Below are 21,809 nucleotides of genomic sequence, written 5' to 3'. Positions count from 1 at the left end.
AATTGGGGTAACTACACATCATGGTGTATTAGTTGGTAAGTAATAAAAACTGAAATTGACATTACGAGATTCTCAGCAGCATGGTTGTCTGAGCTAAAAAATGAACTTCTCGTCCTTATAATTTATTATTTATTAATTACTCTATATGGTAACAAGCATAGTAGGAATTATCGGTATCGGGATTGGGATCGGTTCCGGCCGATACCGATACGGAATCAGGGTATCGGCCGATATCGGCCGATACGGATCGGAAAATCGGATTTTTTGGCCAAAAGCTTATTTTACACTAAAAAATAAGAAAAATTTGATAAAAAAAATAATTTGTCAATAATTTATATTTAAATAAATGATTACAATCAATAATTTATATTTAAAAATTAATTTGTCAATAATATTACTAAATTCTCCATGACACCAACCATAATTTTTAAAAGAGGTATTAACTTTTTATATTTACTATATATAGCCTCCACCTACTACTATATCTTCAAAAGGTCATTAAATTTGTCTTTATTGATTACATATTAAATTAGAAATTAAGTTGTCGACCAACTACTATTTTCGAAAGAAACGTAAATGTTTCTTTATTTGTTTAGTACACATAAATACTAGTAAATTCACCCCCTACTGCTATTTTAAAAAAAGACGTTTAATTTTTTATTTGTTATTACGTGTGAATATTACAAGTGGCTTTGTATATTGTATTGCCCATTAACACATGGACTTGATTGTCTTATCTAATGTTTTATTTTATAGGAGCCTTTGCAATTTTTCCACATTTGGTGGCTCCTATGAAACAGACGTTATGGAAATTAATATAAAATTTCTGTACAGATCACGGGACTTTATTTTACAACCAACGAATGATTGATCAGTTGTTGCAGGGTTGGTTGAGCAGAAGTTTTCACGAGTCATATTAATTCGTAGAATTTTAAGATTTTTGAAATAGATTAAGAAACAAAGCTCAACAAATAATTAATTAATATCATGTTCATTTTTTTGATGGTTTTGGAACTTTAAATTAATTTTTGTTGATTATCACATTATTTTTGAATAATATCTTAAACAATAAAGATCGTTAATCAGTGTAATTATCATACATTTTTTCAAGTGTTAATTTTTTTCTTGAAATTTTACCAAATATAACTTGATCTTTGACATATTTCTCCAATTAAATATTATTAACTGGATATGTGCTTCTCTGATATTACTTACTTATTTCTTTGTAGCGATCTAAAGGGACCTTAATAATAGCTTATGATAAATTTCACTAGTAAAACAAGCCTCGCAGCTAATTAATTTTTAGTTCAAAAAGATTGGTAATCACTTTCTCGGGTTCACAACAAATTTGTTAACCAAGAGATAGTAAAATTAAATACCTAAGAATATAGTGAAGTTTATTTCTCCAAGAAAACAAGTAAATAAAATAAATGAGATAAGAATTATGCAGCCAATTAATCGTTTTTATTAAAATTATTTGTATATATTTATAATTTATTAAAAATAATTAATTTAACTCATCGAATTTATCAAATAAACTTAATTAAACTTAATTCTATTATTATAACATAACTTTATATATATTTCTTCTTAACAACACATACACACTTTATATGTGTAAGTAAAATATTTATTTAAAGCAAACAAAAATTCACTAATAACATATTATTTTTAAAAAAATAAACATTCTAACATAAAATCATTAATAACAGCTATTTATTTCTTTAAAAAAAGTTTAAATAAAGCAAGAACATGATTAATTAATGGGTTTACATTTTGTTATTTCTGCCAGTGTTTTAAATAACGGTATACGCTCGTTGGACGGAAACAATACCGTCAAGTGATTAATCAGAAATAATCGAGAATAATCAGAAATAATCGAGAATAATCAATCGATTAATCGAGAAAATCCGTAACTGTTTGATCATCACTAACGACTAATTGACTGATCAATCTGAACAGACCTTTTTTTTTTTTTTTGAAAATTCTAAACGGACATATATATTTTACAACACTGATTTCTACTAAACTACTCGACGGAGAAAGCTTATAGAATCCGTACTCTGTAAAACCTACGCGTGCCCTTCCTTCTTTTACGCGTGCCCTACCTACTTGGGTATGGTTACTCAAAAGAAAGGGAATCATATTTCCTGCCCCCTGGGGTGAAGGAAATTCCTGTCTTCAGAGTCACTGCGAGATGGACCCGGTTACTGTTAAAGAGTTTAGGGTTAAAATGATTTTGGGTTTAGAGTTAAATGGAGGCCCACTCTGCAGTGATTCTGGGAGCAATTCGGTTCCAAAAGAAAGGGACATAAGTTAATTAAATGGATTTATTCTGGTCTATTTAATGATCGAAAGTTCGAAACAGAAACAAAATTCGAGCACTCAGTTTCTCTTCCTTTGATTGAATGGATTCCCCTCACATAGCAATTTTCCCTTTCATGTCAAAGGGCCACACCATCCCCCTCCTCCACCTGGCCCACCTCCTCCACCGTCGTCACCTTGTCTCTCACATCACTTTCTTCACCACCCTGCTCAATGCACCATTCATCCGTTCCTCTCTCTCTCTAGCTACTGCTCAAAACACAAGCATCGTTGCTCTTCCCTTCCCCGACAAGCTCCCACCCGACATACCCCCCGGTACGGAATCCACCGATCAACTCGCCTCATCTGATCTATTTCTTCCTTTCGTAACCACCGTACCTCAGTTACGGCCTGCCTTCTTTCAGGCAATCAGCTGCTTGTCGCCACGTCCTTCTCTCCTCATATCTGATGGATTCCTTGGCTGGACACAATATGTGGCAACGGAGCTCAGCATACCGTGTTTGTTTTTCTATGGCATGGGTGGATTTGCTCAGTCTGTTTTTATGTCAGTGAGCATACACAAACCACATGCAGAGGTCTCCTCTCCTGATGAACCCTTTCCTGTCCCGGGATTTCCACACCTTATGCTCACAAAAGCAGACCTTGAGCCGCCTTTTGACGACCCTGACCCAAAAGGACCGCACTGGGACTTCGTCGTGGAAGCAGGTGAGGCTACCAAGAATAGTCGTGGGTTTGTTATGAACAGCTTTTACGAGCTTGAACAGCCTTATTTTGATTACATGGATAAGATGGGTGTTAACAATTACCAAGTCGGGCCACTTTGTCTCGCACGGCTAGGGACTGATAAGAAAAACCAGTCACAGTCCCCTCTTCTGGATTGGTTGGATTTAAGGCTCAGCATGAACCGTCCAGTATTGTACGTTGCCTTTGGTACACAAATAAAGCTCTCGCCAATCCAAACGAAGGAGCTCGCGACCGGGTTGGAATGGTCCGGGCTCGATTTTATCTGGGTCACGCGGGGAGAAAAATCCAACTGGCATGACGGTTTTGCGGAAAGAGTTGGAGTTCGGTGTAGGTTAGTAAATGAATGGGTGGATCAGATAGAGATACTAGCGCATAAAGCTGTGCACGGGTTCATGTCTCACTGTGGATGGAACTCGGTCATGGAGACCATGTGTGCGGGCGTACCAGTGTTAGCATGGCCAATGATTGCCGAGCAGAGAGTGAATGCAAAGTTTGTGGTGGAGGAGTTGAAAATGGGGTTGAGGATACGCGCAAGTGACGGGACTAAGAACGGCTTGGTGGAGGCTGAGAAAATAGAGAGGTTGACGAGAGAGTTGGTGGTCGGGGAGGAAGGAAAGGCAGCAAAGAAGAAGGCCGAGGAGCTCGCAATGGCCGCAAAACAGGCAATGGATGAAGGAGGTTCTTCGTATGTAGCACTGGAGAAGATGATTAGGGATGTTTGTGTGGATCTGGCTAGCTAGCTAGGTGATTATTAACTGAACAATAATTATAATATCTTACTTTTGTATAATGATAAAATATTTTCCTCCGAAATTTTAGTTTCACAATTAATAATATGTTCCATGCCTATCAGACAGAACTAGAAAATTTTGAATCCAAAGTCTCTTTAACTATAATATAAAACTTTAACCACTACGCTACAAGTTAACATATATTATTTATTTCAACTATAATATAAAACTTTAACTCTACGCTACAACTTAACATATATTATTTATTTCAACTATAATATAAAACTTTAACCACTACCCTACAACTTAACATATATTATTTATTAAGAATAGTTAAGTTACCCAAACTGAGTGCTCACAGTTTAGATATGATATAGTGCATTTAATGCGCTTCCCCAACCCCCATATCTTATCCTTTTTTAATTATTTATTTTTTATAACAACTATTTGTGCACACAGGACACAACTGTTCCTAAAAAGCTATGTTACGTAGATACAGGTACGGGTATCGTGTCGGATACGACACGGGTACGAAGACACGGCAATTCTCAAAAATAGAGGATACGATACGGCTATTATATATTTATTATTTTAATTATATTATTAATTACTATATAAATTAAATATTAAAAATTCTGAATAAAGAATTTCGTATAACTTTTAGTTAAATACAATACTTGCGGCATTATAACGTAAAATTAAGTTGGTGCAGTGGTTCGGAGTCTGTTGCATTTAACCCCATTCCCAGGTTAGCTCACCTGACACGCCAGCTGGCGTGTCTGATATGTATCGTACGCATGTCGGAGGCGTGTCGGTGTCGGATACGTGTCGGACACGAGTACGATGACTTTCTAAGAGTGTCAGGATAACATAGCTAAAAAGTCACTTAGAAAGCAATTTATACTATTTATTTGTATTCTTAATAAAAGTTTCATTGTAATAAGTTAGCAATTAGTATTCAAGTTATATAGCTACTCATGTAGTTAGCAATATTCTTTTTACATGATATTTTTTTCTCCTTCATCAAATATGAATAAAGAAATATTATTCTCCTGGATAACTAAAAACCGTGGTGTATATTTTTTTTCTCGGTCATCAAATCTCTGGCAATTGGATCCGGTCATTATAATTAAAAACCATGGTGTATTATGTTCATCGGTTCAGTTCGGTTGAAATCAAACCGAACTTGGCAAACCAAAGTTATAATTCGGTTTTAAAAATAGAATCAAACCAAACCAAACCGAATTAGCACTGCAACCGAACCGAAGTTTTATTTCGGTTTGCTCAGTTTGCTCGGTTTGTTCGGTTCAAACCGAGATATATTAATTTTTTATTTAAAACAATTGATTTATAATAAACCGAAGTATATTAAGAAATAAACCGGAGTATTAAGATATAAACTAAGATATTTAGAAATAAACCAAGTATTTAAAACAATTGATTAAGAATAAATAAACCAGAGTATTAAAAAATAAACCGGGGTGGTTCGGATCAAATTCATATGATATGAAAGTTCAGTTGGTTCGGTTATTTCGGTTTTGAAATTTTTCAAACCGAACCGAAGTTATAATTCGGTTTTAAAAATCCAACCGAACCAATCAAATAAACCAAAATAACCGAACCGTTTAAACTGAACTAATTCGGTTCGGTCCAAAACCGATTAAACCGAACCGTTTGAACACCCCTAGGTGTATATCCGGGTCTAGAACTGAGAATAATTATGCCACGTCATATGACAGAGATTTTCATAATTTTATTTTGTTCAATCGCATTTTTCAAAGTTATTCTTCGATATTAAAATTAATTTACATATTTATGTGTCAACATGGTCATCTTTTCCTTTTAATTATACATCCTTTCGACTAATTATACATCCTTTCAACTAAATTAATTATACAAATAAATAGGAGAATTTTTATTCACTGAAAATATTATAAAATAAGAAAAAAAAATACTTTGATTTTTTTCATACATAGAAAAATCAGTAAAAATTATACTGATCCAATAATTTTTTTTGGGCATGACACGGCTTAATTTCAAGGTGGAATTTTTATGGTCAACTATTGAAAATTCCAAATTGTAATTTTTTTTTGCTTGACACGGCTTCCAAAATGAAATTTTGACCATTCATCTGCGAATTGAAAAGTTATTTTGACCATTGTTCGGTTACTCAATAACCGGATCAAAACCGGTTATTGAGTAACCGGAAATTTTGTGCCTTTCCGCTTATTGGGTAACCATAAATGTTTTGAAAATTTGAGTATTGGATCACCGGAAAGTAATTCCAAATCTGGTTATTTAGTAAGCAGAATGGGCATATATAAATCGAAATCCAACCAAAAAATGGGTAGATCCCATAATTTGTTTTTTTTTTATATTTATAAAAATTTCGGGTAGATTATATAAAAAGTTTTAAAAAAAAATTCAATGTCAGAACTATCTGAAACTATATGAAATATTGGCACACGATTGATGATATTCTTGATTTTGCCTTCACTTTATATACAACTAACAGGGACAATTTTCTGATAATGTACAGTGCAGTTGCATGGACTACTTCATTATTAAGAAGTAATATTTTTTTTAACCAAGGGAGTTGTGATAGTATCAAGCACTCAGTTTTGAATGTTATTCATTGGGTTTCGTTAGGTCAAATCATGCTCCCACTACTAGAATTTCCAGTAATAGCAATGGGTCTAAGTGTTATTAGCAAGCGTAGGAAGCCCCTTTACAATAGAAATAGAGCTTTTGAATTTTGCTGATTAAATTAATATTGTTGCAATAGGAGTCGCTTGCAAATAATCACGCTTGCTAATGTCTCCCACTGGCCCTTGCTAATGTCACATATTCTCCCTTGCAAATAATAAGACCCACCCCAAACACGCCAGATATTATTTTTTATTAAAACCCGTTGCAATTAATAGTTCTATTGCGCTTGCAAATGAGTCGTAGACGGGTCCCACACATTTGTTGCAAGGGCAACCGTTGCAAATAATGTTTAGGATTGTATTTATATTATTTTATTGTGAAGGCCTAAACTATTTGTAAGCATCGCCGTTGCAAAATGTTTTTGGGTTGGTTTTTATATTATTATATTCTGAAAGACCTTATTATTTGCAAGGGCCACTGTTGCAATTGCTTTTAGCTAGGTTTCAGATTATATTAGTTTATTGTGAAGGGCTTAACTATATGCAAGGGGAACCCTTGCTAATGTTTTCTGAGTTTCGATTTATATTATTTTATTGTAAAAGAAGGAAATTATTAGCAAGGGTCACCGTTGCAATTGTTTGTGACACCCTTAGACAGAGAGACACACCTAAATTTGATATCTCCTTTTGTGACACTAGAAATATTAATACAACCATCACATAAATTCGAAATATTAATACAACCACAACATAATACAATGTTATATTTCGAAATATTAATAACCAAAAAAACCCTATTAATTAGCATGTGAAGATTCTGGAATGAAAAAAACAAAAGGGTGGCATGTGAAGGGGTGGATTCATTGCTTGTAACATCCACAATCGCGCATGCATCAGATAGGGATAGCTGCTGATAATGTTGAAAAAATTGAATATTTGTGAGCAATTAGATCATGTTAAATTAATATGTGCATTTCCATAAGAAAAATATAAAAAACTTGGTAGCAAATTGTTGTCACCAATTAAATTGTGGTTACCATAAAAGAGTGATAAAAGCCATGATGAAAAACTGAATATAAACTCATGAAACAATTTATAAAGGACTGTGTAAAGTTAGAGATACATGACCATGCATTAAAGGACTGTGTAAACTTGGTTTTCCCATTGTGTTAATAAATTAAAATAAAAAGACAAATCATACTTCAGACTTAGAAACTGTAGCACAGAACAGCCACTGTGTCTTTCCTTTCATTGGTTGTTTGCACTATTTCTCCACACATTATGTTTTTTCAAATTCACAAGATTGTACTACACATTACCTAGAGGGATCATGCCAAGTTGTAAGTACCAAAAGAAGTGGTTTTAATAGAACACAGGAACAAAATGCATAGTACTGAAGCATCTGTACTGTGCGCCACTAACTAAGTCATAATAGAACACAATAACAAAATGCACAGTATTGAAGCATTTGTACTATGTACCAGTAACAGCAAACAACAACCAGGCAGCGGCAGCGGGGCAACCGTCCCTGCTTGGGTCACCGAACCCAGACCATCCGCAATTGCCTTTTTCTGCGGCAGCGGGGGTTTCGACCGAACCTTGGGTTGCCAACCTGATTAGTTGATTTAGTCACAACCGGAACAGTCTGAGTGAGCCTCGGAGATATTCGACGGGCTAGGAGTGGTGGTGACTGTGGCGAGGGACCTTGAATCATCCCCGTGCCAGTAGACCCGGTAAACCGGGATTGAGCCTTGCAGATTTTCCGACGCTGGACTGTGTCGGCCATGATAATCTGTGACAGTTATGGTCAGGTCATGCTGAGGAGCAAGAGTTGCTGTTGCAGAATGTATGCCGGGTGACATATCGCAATTCCCTTTGCAGGAGCTGGTGCCAGAGCAAGTCTTAGTGGAATTGGCTAACACAGAGGACTCTCTTTCACTGTGCTATTATGATTTCCTTTTGTTATAAATAGTAGAGATTTTGAACTCTATTAGACTTTTGATCAGAAATTAACCCTTCAATGTATTATACATGACCTCTACTTCCCTTTAAAAGCGAGACTAAAATGCCCTTATTTTAAACCAAAAAGGAAGACCGCACTGCATTTATGAGGCAGAGTTAAAATACAGATCTGACTTGTGCACCTTCACAAATGAGGTTGAACAAAACACTGACAATTTAAGTGTGGCTTAAAAGTTAGACCTGAAGGTCAATTTATGCCAATAAGGCAATAACCTCTTTTTAGGGGTGAAAACAGATCGTGTAGTCATATCGGAGAATCCGTATCCTCTCCGGTATTGCAAAGGATCACCCTCGCTTTACGGTTTGAGATTAAATTTCAACTGGTTTGATATTCGGGCTGCAATAGGAGGCAGTATTTTTGAGCTTTGAGATTCGTGCCAAGTTAAAAAGAACGGTTTAGATCTAGTAATTGTAAAAGATTCCCTTATCAGGTATTGGAGAGGATGTGAATTCCATATCGGATAGTGGTAAAATTGTATCCATATCTATTTTATATTTTTTTTTAGATGCGGATACGGATTAGATATTAGACGGATAAGAATATGGATTGGATTACAAAATATATAATTCGTTAAAAAAATCAACAATGTGATTATTTTTAATCAAAGATACTAACAAAAAAATATATAATTATTATTACAAAAATTCAAATTTCGTAATTTTATCTAATTATAAATGTTGAATAAAATATATTTTTCATTATATATATTAAACTATAGGAGGTTGGCTACTCTACTTACATAATTAAGCATATTCCTTATATGCTTATAAGTCATTTTTTCGTTTTCAAAATTCAAAAAGTCAATCTGAACTATTAGATGTGATCTCTATATTGAAATGTGCTTGGAGACCAAATTTTACATTTTTATGAATTTTTTTACTATTTATTAAGCCACTTTGAAAATCGATGATCCAACGGTGGCTTCTGATTTTACTGTTTTGTTAAGCCACCATTGGATCAGCGATTTTCAAAGTGGCTTAATAAATAGTAAAAAAATTTAGAAAAATGTAAAATTTGGTTTCCAAGCATATTTCAATATAGATATCACATCTAATGGTTCAGATCGACTTTTTGGATTTTAAAAACGAAAAAATAACTTATAAGCATATACCCTCATCAGTGGCGGAACATAATAGAGTTTGGGGGGGTGCTAAGCCTCTATGTCATTTCAATTATTTTTTATCAAGTATATAGAAGTTTGAGTAAAATATATTTTTTGTACATAGTAGCTCTCTCTATGTAATATGACAAATGTATAAGGTCTTGAGATAAAATATGAAAAATAATTATGCAATATGTTTGCTTCTGTAAATTTTCCCTTCATATGTACTCTTGACTTTTGCACCATCAATATTAAAAAAAATGAAGAAATTTTTTAATTTGAAAAGTTATCATGGTACAAAGAATTGAAATAAAAACTTTAAATGTGATTGAAAGAAAGAAATCTTCTTAATTAAATCTGAAATCTCATGTAGCATCGATCTTCAGTTCATTAAAATAAAATCAATCATCTCTTCAGAAGAGTTGCGATGTGCAAAAATTATAGAAAGCAAAGTTAATCAGAAGTGCAGCGAAAATTCAATTTTAATTAAGGTTTGTGTTTGTTTATAGTTTTTAAAATTATTATTCATTATAACTTTGAGATAAAATGATAATTTATTTTTTTATGTATAATTTGTATAGATAAAATTATATTTAAGAGAAAGACATTAGACTTTTATTTCAAGGCAAAGGAAAATAACTCAAATTCTAACATGAATTTCAAGTCTTGATAATTAGATTTCTGAATTGATTACATAGTTTTTTAAATTTTGCTTGTGATGAATATTGATCAAAAACAACCTTCACATAGTTCTTTAAGATCATTTAAATATGAAAGAAATTCAGAGAAACGCCTCCAACTATCAGATTTCATGTTTTTAGTTTAGTTTTGATAGAAATTGTATTTTATTGGTGTTAGTTATCTATTGTATTTTTTTTATGAAATCAAATAGTGAAAGATTTTGTGCTATAAATTTGTTTAATTAATTTTTTTTAAATGACGTTTAGCTCCCCTATATTCAAATTCTAGTTCCGCACCTGACTCTCATATGCTTATGTAAGTAGGGTAGCCAACCTCAAACTATAGTATATATCTACTATTAAGATATTGAGGAGGATTCCAATGCCTCATGTCTTTCATACCTCATCATACCTCATATTTTATATTTTCATTTTCAAAGTTCAAATTGTCGATCCGAACCGTTCAACATAATATACATACTAAAATATGGTTGGGGATGAAATTTTATAATTTTTGAAAAAAATTTACTATTTTTTAAGATGGATAGAAAATTACTATTTTTTGAACAGTTCAAAAACAATGATTTTATACATATCTTAAAAAATAGTGAAAAAATTCTAAAAAATATAAAATTTCATTTTCATGCATATTTTAGTATAAATATTATGTTGAACGGTTCGGATCGACAATTTAGACTTTGAAAACGAAGATATAAAATATGAGATATGATGAGATATAAAAAAATGAGGTATTGGAACCCTCCTCTAAGATATTTGATAGTGATAGAACCATATCGTATCTAATTTTGGAACAAAAATTAAATACAGATCGAATATTATCTCATCCTTTTTCAACCCTACCTCTTTCAGATTCCTAAGCTTAGTAGTAAAGATAATTGGATTTAGCTCGGTGAGTGACATTGCTACTGATCCAATAAAAAATTAAACTGAAACCAATGTAGAGTAAACATTGGGAAAGGTAAAAAAAATCCAGAGACCAGAGCCATGTTTTTTTCATCTGGTAGAACATTTGGAGTCCAAGACTCTGATCAGGCTTCTCTTTCTAAATTCCAGACCTCACCTAAAGACACAAAAGTTGAATTAAGTATGCACGAATCTTGTTGCAAATCGGACGGGTGTGATTGAATTTAGTTTGACGCTCATGAGACAGCCCGTGTTCCTATAGATTAGAGCCTTATTTTTCTCTCGTCTCTCCAAAAAAAATTAGCATTCGCTGTACACGATCAGAACCTAGCATAACATGGCATGTACAATGTGACTAACAGGTTCGATCTGTACATTAAAACGATAAACGCATGACGAAACTCATCAATTTGACAAAAAAATTTAAAAAAATGACACGAGTTGCAAGAAAATAGAATTAATTAGTTTGACGGGAACAGTAATGCATGAATTTGACAAGAAATAAAAAGTGTGAGAAAATCATGCATATGAGATGCTCTCTCTGCTAGATAAATGTCTATAAAATATAAATACATCGACTAATACATAAATCTGAATAAAAAAAAGAGACAACTCATTTCCTCAAAAAAAAAATATTATAGTTCATTTATTTGTTTTAATTGTCAAAATTACTAGTGTGATGTTGGAGATAACTGAATAAACAAAAACTTTGATTTATTTTGTTAACACGAACATTATTGAAGTGATGCATGGATTACTACAGTAAAAATAAGAATTAATAATCGTTATCAATAACTAATGATGTTGTTGGTTGTTGAAATTATTTTTTCTCCAAAAAAAAGAAAATTACGGTCAATTATGGAAACCAATATTTCCAGTAATTAATGCCAATATTGGTCGCTAAAAGTTTTGGGTAAAAATAAAAATACGATTTCGCATGCCAACACAAGACAAGTGCAATTTTGTTTACAAGAGATCTAAAACCCTCCTGCACCTCCTCTTCGCCAGAACAAAAACCGTATCCTCCATGTCACCCCCTCATTTTCATTTCTCTACTGCCTCAAAATATAATAGTAAAACTTGAGACTCTATAAGCTGGCACGGCTGTGTTGTTTTAATCGCTATCTTAATAAAGTTGCTAGGCTCTTAACGTCTCTCTATCTCTCTTTGTTCATCAAAATTTTTTTATCTCTATTTCTAATTTTTAATTAATTATTTGAATATGATTTTGAGACTTTTATAGAATGATGAAAGTAACTAAGATATTGGTAACTATCTTTGCAAACAACATCACTTCTACCATAAAACAAGTTTTTCAAACAATTCACAAGGTATTAAAAATTTGTTTGTGATGCTGACACTTGGTCGAATTGTCTTATTAATGTCTGTTAGAAAGAAGAACGATGTATCATTCTATTAGAAATGAATGATTTTATGCTTATCTATCATGTAGAAGTCTGAATTGATTCAGTTTAGATATTACACCATAAGAAAAGGAGAAAATTCAATTTTATGGTTTACTTAAAAAATCAAATTCATAAATCAATTATAGAAACTTTAAGCTTAACGCCTAATATCGGAGATGTTATTTCAATTAAAATCATATTTTTGTGTGTCAAATTGACGTTTAATTAATTTGATTGAGTGATATTTTTTATTCTAATATTATCAACTCTAACAGCAGCTGTACTGAAATTAAAAGATTCATGATAATGTAGCTTGTAACATTGCAAGAAAAAAAAATCATATGTTTTCATCTATTGTATCACAAATGCCGTGTGTTACTGCACTGTAGAGCGGTCGCACAAGTTGATATTTTTCCAAAAAATATATATATATATTTATCATTAAAAATAAATTAATAAATTACGATTTTTTCAGAATTTCATATTTATCATAAATACAATGACAAATGGCAAATAAAAACTTAACGTCCACAACATAAAATTGGAGACACTATTTTTTTTTTCACGCTGCTCCGAATTCTTTTGGCCAATCAGATGAGTTTTTAAGCTGATTAAAAAAATAAGTTTTTAAGCTGCGAATTAACACTCAATTTTTATTTGTGATTTCATGTTGCAGTGATATCAAAAATGTAAAATCTCAAATTTTTAATTATTGAAATTACAAATTTCGAGATACTTTTTACAGATAATAATTTTTTTTTTTTGAAATCTTGTTAGGCTGGCAAATACACATATAATAATTTAAAATAAATAAATTTAAATTTATGACATAAAATCGGTAAAATCTCAGAACATGACAAAAATATCATTGCCGGCAACATTTTTCGTGCTGGTGTAGAAGATATCATTAATATCGTTTTTATCCCTAGAAAACATTATTATTGACAATATTTCACTAGTATTTTGCAATTTAATAAATAATGTGTATTTAAAGGTATTTTTTAGGATAAAATGACTGTAATTTCATTTTCAGTAGCATCTATTTTCGAAATTTTACCAATTTTTTTTATTTATATTATAATAATAATAAAAATAAACAAAAACATTTTGTTTTGGGATTTCAAATCTATCCAGTCCGTCAAATGTCTCTACAGTCTCAAAGATTGGTCATAATAATTGGTCATGCGACCTCAATATAGGGACCTCCAAATGATTTAGTGGTCCCATTTATTTATTTTTATTTTTTTATTGTAAGTGGCACAAAGATCCAATTTCTTTTGTCTAAAAACCAATTTGCTGACACAAAAAAAGAGGTAATGTGAATTTTGTTATGGACAGAGCTGCTGATACCATTTTAATAAAATTTCTTTAATAAAAAAAAATTAGAGTTGCTAAAAGACTTCTAGACTGGGGGCTGCAGAGTCAATTGGTGGCTCTCAATCTTTAAAACCGCAGCATTATTTGACGGCCCGAGTAATGTTCAGATTCTCCCATAAATAAGATTGCCTGTTTATTTATTTTTATTACGGTATAAATAAAAATTTCGGAAAATTTTACTGCATAAATTTTTTTTTAATGCTACAGATAAAATAACGGTCTCACCGGGCAGTAGCTGGGGGCAGAGCGGGTAAAGATTTTAACAGAGTAGTTTTGGCTACATGCATCATACTAACCATATAAAATGTCGTTTTGATTATATAGTTTATTCACTGCACGAAGTCAAAGCTACTCTGTTAAAATCCTTACCCGGGAGGAGCCGCCTCAGACGATTTTGTATCCTAATAAAAACCCTCAACAAAAACCCTAGCAAGACTTCTCTCCCTCTCCTCTCCTCCGCCACCGCCTCTCATTTCATTGCGTGAACGCGGCGCAAACCAGCCATGGGAAAGGCCAAGGGAAACCAACGTCTAGACAAGTACTACCGTTTCGCCAAGGAAACCGGGTACCGCTCTCGTGCCTCCTTCAAGCTCCTTCAACTCGATGCTCGCTACAAGTTCCTCTCCAGCGCTCGTGCTGTGCTCGACCTGTGCGCTGCGCCGGGAGGATGGATGCAAGTGGCGGTGCAAAAGGGCCCCGTTTCAAATCTAGTCCTTGGTGTGGATCTCGCGCCAATTCGACCCATGCAAGGCGCTGTGTCGCTCATCTCTGATATCACCACCAGCCAGTGTCGCGTCGCCGTGAAGAAGGTTTTGCAGGAGAATGGGGTTAAGGCGTTTGATGTGATACTGCATGATGGGTCCCCCAATGTCGGTGGGGCCTGGTCACAGGAAGCCACCACACAGTCGGTTCTAGTCATCCAATCAGTTAGGATGGCCACTGAGTTTCTCGCTCCGAAAGGAACTTTTGTCACCAAGGTTTTTTTTTTTTATTAGATATTGTTTTAAGTTGCAAATGCTGCAGTACTGAATAATGACAAACGAATAGTTCGGGTTCGGTTTGGCGGGATCAAAAGTTCATGATTCGGGTATAATTCGGGAATGATTTGATTCAGTACAATAAGGAAGCAAAAAAAAAACCCAGTAGAAAAAACATTTCAACTTTTTTGCATTTAGGTAGGGTATATTATACGTTTTTTGCATTTTATTCGGAGTTCGGTTCGGAAACATCAAAAAAACGAATAAAACGCGAATATATCGCGAGTTTTGTCACTATGGTACTGAATTATTTTGCAAATGTTAACTTGTAAATTTTGTTATGCTTGATAGGTTTTCAGATCGCAAGACTATACAGCAATTCTCTTCTGTCTTAAACAGGTAAAAATACCAACATGTCGCTGGTTCAGTTGTGCTTAATTTTTGTTCGATTTTGTATTTTTTTTTATTAGTTCTGATGATTAATTTGTACCCAAGATGATCTCTAACTTGATAATTGCTCAATAGGACATGAAATTGTATAAACCAGAATTTAACTGTAGTTATTGAGCCTTAATTTAACTGTAGGTTAAATTAAAATCTCTAATTTAGTTTGTTTCTGTTGGGATTATAGCTCTTTGAAAGAGTGGAAGCAACTAAACCGGCTGCAAGTCGTTCCTCATCAGCTGAGATTTATGTTATAGCTCAAAGATACAAAGCCCCTGCAAAAATTGACCCGCATCTTTTGGATATCAAGTACCTTTTCCAAGGCGCCTTGGATAAACCCAAGGTAATTTACCACTTTATTTGGCCGCTCTTTTTAACTTGGTTTAGTGCCTTGATGTCAGGTATAGGATCTGTGAAGATTAATTGTTTGACATATTACTGATATAACATTTACTTTTGAAACCTTTTATAATTGGGACAGAGACATAGCTGTGAGCGCTAAGGCCTGTTAAATATGGAAAAGTTTAATTTTCATATTTGTTATTTAATTTGTTTCTGTTACATTTTTTATAATTATTGAAAATTTCTGAAGTTGGCAAATTTAATGGATTGTCATAGGTTAAAGATGTTCTTCACCCCGAAAAACAGAAGAGACATCGTGATGGGTAATTTTTTTTTTTATCCTGTATCCTAGAACAATTTTTTTTCATACCAGTTTACTTCTTTGAGGCCCATCCTCGTACTTTCTCCTATATGTAAAAGAGTAGCAAGCTAAAAAAAAAATAGTGCCATGATGTATTGGTACCGACTAAAGATTACTAGTACAAGGGATTGAAATGCTACAGGAACTCCAGGTCAAAATCCTACAGGTTATACATGCTTAAACTTTAGGGTAAAGTGATATAGATATATTTGTGTTAAGGATGCATAAAATGTGCTGTGCCCTTAAAGCAATTTATCGGGACTGAAGGGTGGAGTGAACCTTGCGCACATTCCTAGTGAACACCTATATAATTAAACCTGGATTTGTTATTCTCTGTTAAGGTCTCTTTATATAGAAATAACGTGTGATCTGATGCATCTAGTAGAAGAGGTGGCATAGTACCACTTGTATATCAAAAAACGTTTTTCTTTGATTTAGTTTTATTTGGATAAAGATAGAGCCATCAACCCAATCCCACTGTTTCTTTATTTGTTTTTTTTTTATTTCTAACGATCATTGTAATTAAGTTTACTAATTTTTTGAGGGTCCATTGAGTAGCTTATGAAAATTATTCTTCCGAGCAGATATGAGGAAGGTAACCCTACTCTTTGGAAAGTGGGGACCGCAGCTGATTTTATTTCGTCAGATTCACCGCTCGAGTACCTTGGAACTTTCAATACAATTTCATTTGACAACCCGGCTAGTTTGCCAATAAAAAATCATGAATTAACTACTGATGAGGTACCTTCTATCTTCTTCTTTTTGGCCTTTTATTGCCTAAAACTTGATGCTTTCTATTTAACTAGTTTTCCTGCTTTAACATGACTATTGGTTTCCATCAGGTCATTTCACTGTGTGAAGATTTGTATGTTTTGGATAGGAATAGCTTCAAGCAACTCTTAAAGTACGGATTTTTCTCTCATGTCAACTATGTTCTTGATTAATATTAAAATCTTTCAGTTTGAGTTTCTTATTTAGGGAACTAAGTGAAGGCATGACGGAGATTTCTCGTAGGTATTAATTACAAGATTGATTCTCAGGGCGATAAAAATTGTATAATTTTGTAGATGGAGAATACGTGTGAGAAATGTGTTGTTTTCTCCAAAAGAAGCAGCCGCCAAAGAGGCTTCTGGTGAAAAAACCGAGAAGCCAAAACCTGATGAGGATGAGAAGTTACTGCATGAAATGGAAGAGCTGACAAACATCATCGATCGCAATATGAAGAAAGCCAAGAAGAAGGTTTCAAAGCGTCGCCAAAAGGTTCGCTTTAAAGGAATATTTCAGTCATGTCCCAATAAAATAAGAACTATCACATGTTTCCTTGAAAATGATGAATTGTATTCACTAGCCCAAGCTCAATGTAAGAAACATCATTTTGTGCTCTTGTTCTCTTCAGAATCAGATGCCAAACTACCTCTTGGTAGTAAGCATCTATATAAAAAAAAAATGAGGGAGAAAAGAAGGGTAAATTAGGCATTTTTTAAGGATTATTTTCAGGGTTGTCTTAAAGAAAGATATGGTTGCCTATTGATTGATAAATCGTTCTGTAAGATATGTAATTTGATGTGGGTATTTTTATGTAGTTTATTTTGTTTTATCTGTTTCAACATTGTGCAGGATAAGGCACGCACAGCTACGGGGATGCAGAAGGATGCCACTGGGGATGATTATGTTGACCCTTCTTTGTTCAGCCTTTCCTCTATTAAGGTCTCTCTCTCTTTCTCCCCATCTCTCCCCTCTCCAACCCCCCCCCCCCCCGTAATGACTTGATATCTGGAGGTTGAAGTGGGACTTCAATTTGGGAATTACACAGAGTTTCTTGATGTACGTCACACACATACATGCATTTTAAAGTTGTTATTCTTGTTACTTCTTTAGGGAAGGAAAGACCTACAAGCAGTTGAAACAACAGAGCTGAATGAAGACAGTGATCTTAGTGAAAGTGAAGAGATTCCTGGCCAAAGGGATGCACCTTTGCAAGATGCGGATTCTGATGAGGAACAAAGCCGGTTTGTAGTTTTTTAATGACACTTTGAGATTTGTGTTACTGAATTGTTATATTGTAGGTATTTTCATCAACTGTTCATGCATTTCGTGATATGTTTCTTGTTCAAAATTGGGATTTTTTGTCATGTGCGGACATATTTGTTGCTTTTGTTGTAGCTCTATTTCTTAGTACTCTGAATTTATACAATTATATGACAACAGCATTTTGGATTATGACATAGGTATCAGCAACAACTAGAGGACATGTTAGACGTATGCTATGAGCAATATGTGACTAGAAAAGGCGGAGTCACGAAACAAGCAAGAAAGCGCCTTAGAATAGCTAATCCAGATGCAGATACAGATTTGCTAGAGGTTTCTCTCTCTCCCACTCTGTTTGCATGATAATCTTTTGCATTATGATTTATGAGCATATTATGGCTGCGGTCTCCAATGCCAAAAACAAACAGTGAGGAACTTAAAATGCTATTGCATCGTCTAATTAATTGAACTATACCCATTATTTGCAAATTGAACCAAACATTTTCCAGATTTCTAACTTAATCCCTATGTTCTGTTGTGTTACTATAGAGCACTATGCAGTTAAATGCAAGGTTGGTTAATCATGGCCTCGTGGGAATTTCAATTGCCCTTGGTTCCTAGCTGATTGGATTGTATCCTAATCCAGTGTGTTGGATTTAACTTGATCTCCCTTGACAAAAATTTCAAGATAGCTGAAAATTATTCTTGCTTACACTTTTGTCAATGTGGATATATTTATTTATTGCAGGAAGGTGAAGAAGATGAAAATGCCATGGACATGGATCGGGAGTCGGACAAGGACCAAGAGGAAGAGGAAACGAACCCACTCATGGTCCCTCTGGATACTGGCATAAAACCAAGCAAGGAACAGGTAGCTGAGATGTGGTTCAGCCAGGACATCTTCACCGAGTCAGGTGCAGTGGGTCCCACTGAAAAGAGTGACAGTGACGAGGAGATAGACAAGAAACTAAAACCCACAAAGAAACCAAAAGAAAGAATCACAAGCCTTGAAATAGGTGATGACAGCACTGCACCAAAAAAGAAAAGCTCCAAAGAAAAAGACGATTTTGAAATCGTACCGCAAGAACTGCCAAAATCTGCCGACTCCGATTCAGACTCTGATTCCTCTTCTGACGAAGATGATGATGACTTGAATGATGACACCAAAGCGGAAGTACTTGCCTACGCGAAAAAAATGCTGAGAAAGAAACAGCGAGAACAAATTCTAGATGATGCATATGGCAGGTACATGTTTGATGACGAGGGGCTGCCTGTGTGGTTCTTAGAAGAGGAGAAGAGTCACCGTCAACCAACCAAGCCGGTGACAAAGGAAGAAGTAGCGGCCATGAAGGCTATGTTCAGGGAAATCGACACGCGGCCGTCGAAGAAGGTGGCCCAAGCAAAGGCCCGCAAGAAGCGGGTTGAGATGAAGCAATTGGATAAGGCGCGGAAGAAGGCAGATGCGATCTCGGATCAGACAGACATATCAGAGTTGAGCAAGAGGAAGATGATAAACCGGGTGTACAGGAAGGCGACACCGAAGAAGCCGGAGAAGGAGTATGTGGTTGCAAAGAAGGGGGTACGGGTTAAGGTTGGCAAGGGGAAGGTGTTAGTGGACCCCAGGATGAAGAAGGATAAGAGGGCTAGTGGTGCCGGGGGCAAGGGGAAGAAAGGGAAGGGGAAACAAGGGAAAGGGAAGGGAGGGAAAGGCGGTGCGGCTAAAGGGAAGGGAGTAAAAGGCGGTGGTGCACCTAAGGGGAAAGGTAGGGGGAGGAAGTGAAAGTGAGGTTTTTGTATCTTATTTTTGTGGGTTTTAGTGTAATATTTTTTATCTTTTTAGTTTGATATAAGGTTTATTGATTTTGTGGTGAATTTGGTTATATGTAACCATGAAAGTTTTGTAAGGGGATGAGGAGATTGTGTAAGAGTGATTTATCATTGTTTTTACTATGTTTTATAAACCGTTAGGCGTCATAATTACAAGTTCTTGTGAGCAAGATGGTTCCAGAATTATGTAATGGAATAAGCACGTGGACCTATATGGCGCTTTGAGATTCGAGCTAGTGCAGGGAGTAGTATTATTATGGCTTTGAGATTCGTGCAAAGGTAAAAGAACGATCCGGATCCACTAATTCTAAAAGATTCCCATTGTACCGTACCGGATCCATGGTAACTCAAAATTTTGAGTATGGATTTGAACCGTCCGATCGAATTTGATTAATTCAGGTAAATTTGAAACTGTACGAACTCCTCTAATATTTGTGTCAGTTTGAATCGGGCTATTCGAATTCGGTCTTAAAATTTAAGTTCAGGAGGAATTCACATCCCCTTGGGTTACCCAACTGAGTATAATTAAATCGGACGATCCAAAATTATTCTTTTTAACTTGGCACGAATCTCAAAGCACAAATAATATTGCCCCTGTACCATTCTGAGCAAGCATCGGCTGAGAATAAATCTAGACCGTCCATTTTAATTGTGTTGACTGTTGAGTCAGATAACTCGAAGAGAAATCTTTTTAGTTAATGAATCTCAACTATTTAATTTTAAATTAAGCCAATCCGATCCATGCTTATGATATAGGGAGGCCTTTAATATTAGTGCAGATTTAGTCTGCACGAATCTTAAAACAGATTAGATGGTCAAGATTCATTAACTCAAAAGATTCTCGTTTGAGTTAATGCAGAGGATACGAATTCAGTTGAACTCCCGGTTCGCCTTTAGCTACAAAGTCGTGCTAATTTTGGAGCCTTTATAATATCTCAACAAAGGTTACATTTCTCTCAACAGTCGTTGATCACGCTATTTATTTCTAGGTATGTTTGGTTATAAATCCCCTCCATAATTCCAACTAGTTCTACACAACAATGATGAGAAAAAAAAAAGAAATTAGTCCTATTGCATTTTCTTTTTCCACAAAGTAATATCACCATAATTAGATTGCAAATTACCATACAATATGTATAGAATTTACATAATTAGGGTGGTTTATGTTATTTAATTGAGTAAAACTAGAATGTTCTTATACTCATCTCTTTGGCGAGCTTGACTTCATATTTAATTGAGTCGAGTGTTTATTTATAAAATTTATAAATATTTGAATTAATTTAATATAAAATTAAGTGGTAAAAAGTATAGGCCAATTTGAACATATTAATTTTTTATTATTTTATATCATTTTACTTTATACTTAATTAATTAAATTTTATAAATTTTGATGATAAACACGTCACTCGTGAATTATGAATTAGATCAAGTTGAAGTGTTGAACATATGAGATTTTGAATTTCAACTCACAAGCTTGAAAATGTCTTGGTTCTATTCTTTATTAGATTATTGAGATGTTGGATTAGACAGTTGTATTTTTTGTATAGATTTATAGATTTCATATGAACATAATTATGAAAAATGTGTTGAAAATTTCATAATTATTTCTGTTCAGTACCACAATTTGCTTCAGACAAATGGAGAACAGAAGAAGAGCATATTATAATTTCTGAAAAAGAAAACATGGATCGATCGACATTCCAAAATTTGAAAAAGAAGAAAAATAATAAAGAAGGCCCCTGAAAAAGCAGCAAAAAGAAACCAATATATTTATAAACACAAAGAACAGTTCTCCAAAGCAAATCCAACCAAAAAAGAAGAGAAGAAACAATTCTGGCAACAAATGAGAAGCAGAGGGAGGCGCTCAGAG

At 34.2% G+C, this 21,809-nt stretch overlaps 1 protein-coding gene and 1 pseudogene across 1 annotated transcript; both read left to right on the top strand.

Moving 5' to 3' along the window:
• Window positions 1-2,400: 2,400 nt before the first annotated feature.
• LOC144563703 (UDP-glycosyltransferase 90A1 pseudogene) lies at window positions 2,401-3,809 on the top strand (annotated as a pseudogene).
• Window positions 3,810-14,331: 10,522 nt separating this feature from the next.
• On the top strand, window positions 14,332-20,098 carry LOC144563113 (FtsJ-like methyltransferase family protein). The gene is made up of 11 exons (XM_078312505.1): window positions 14,332-14,937; window positions 15,289-15,336; window positions 15,569-15,724; window positions 16,000-16,046; window positions 16,669-16,825; window positions 16,927-16,988; window positions 17,152-17,344; window positions 17,702-17,791; window positions 17,963-18,093; window positions 18,313-18,445; window positions 18,861-20,098. Exons 1-11 carry the CDS (start codon window positions 14,464-14,466, stop codon window positions 19,890-19,892), a joined length of 2,523 nt encoding a protein of 840 aa, XP_078168631.1. The 5' UTR covers window positions 14,332-14,463; the 3' UTR covers window positions 19,893-20,098.
• The last annotated feature ends 1,711 nt before the right edge of the window (window positions 20,099-21,809 follow it).

This window comes from Carex rostrata, chromosome 12 (genome assembly GCF_964058835.1).
Source record: "Carex rostrata chromosome 12, lpCarRost1.2, whole genome shotgun sequence".
NCBI classification, from domain to species: Eukaryota; Viridiplantae; Streptophyta; class Magnoliopsida; order Poales; family Cyperaceae; genus Carex; species Carex rostrata.
Note: the sequence above shows the minus strand (reverse complement) of the source record. Positions and strands in the feature narration are given on the sequence as shown.

Excerpts from the sequence above, each read along its gene's own strand:
- LOC144563113 (XM_078312505.1), top strand. The coding sequence starts at position 14,464 with ATGGGAAAGGCCAAGGGAAACCAACGTCTAGACAAGTACTACCGTTTC. Across the intron at positions 14,938-15,288 it reads AAGGAACTTTTGTCACCAAG|GTTTTCAGATCGCAAGACTA; the intron begins GTTTTTTTTTTT and ends TATGCTTGATAG. Across the intron at positions 18,446-18,860 it reads CAGATACAGATTTGCTAGAG|GAAGGTGAAGAAGATGAAAA; the intron begins GTTTCTCTCTCT and ends TATTTATTGCAG.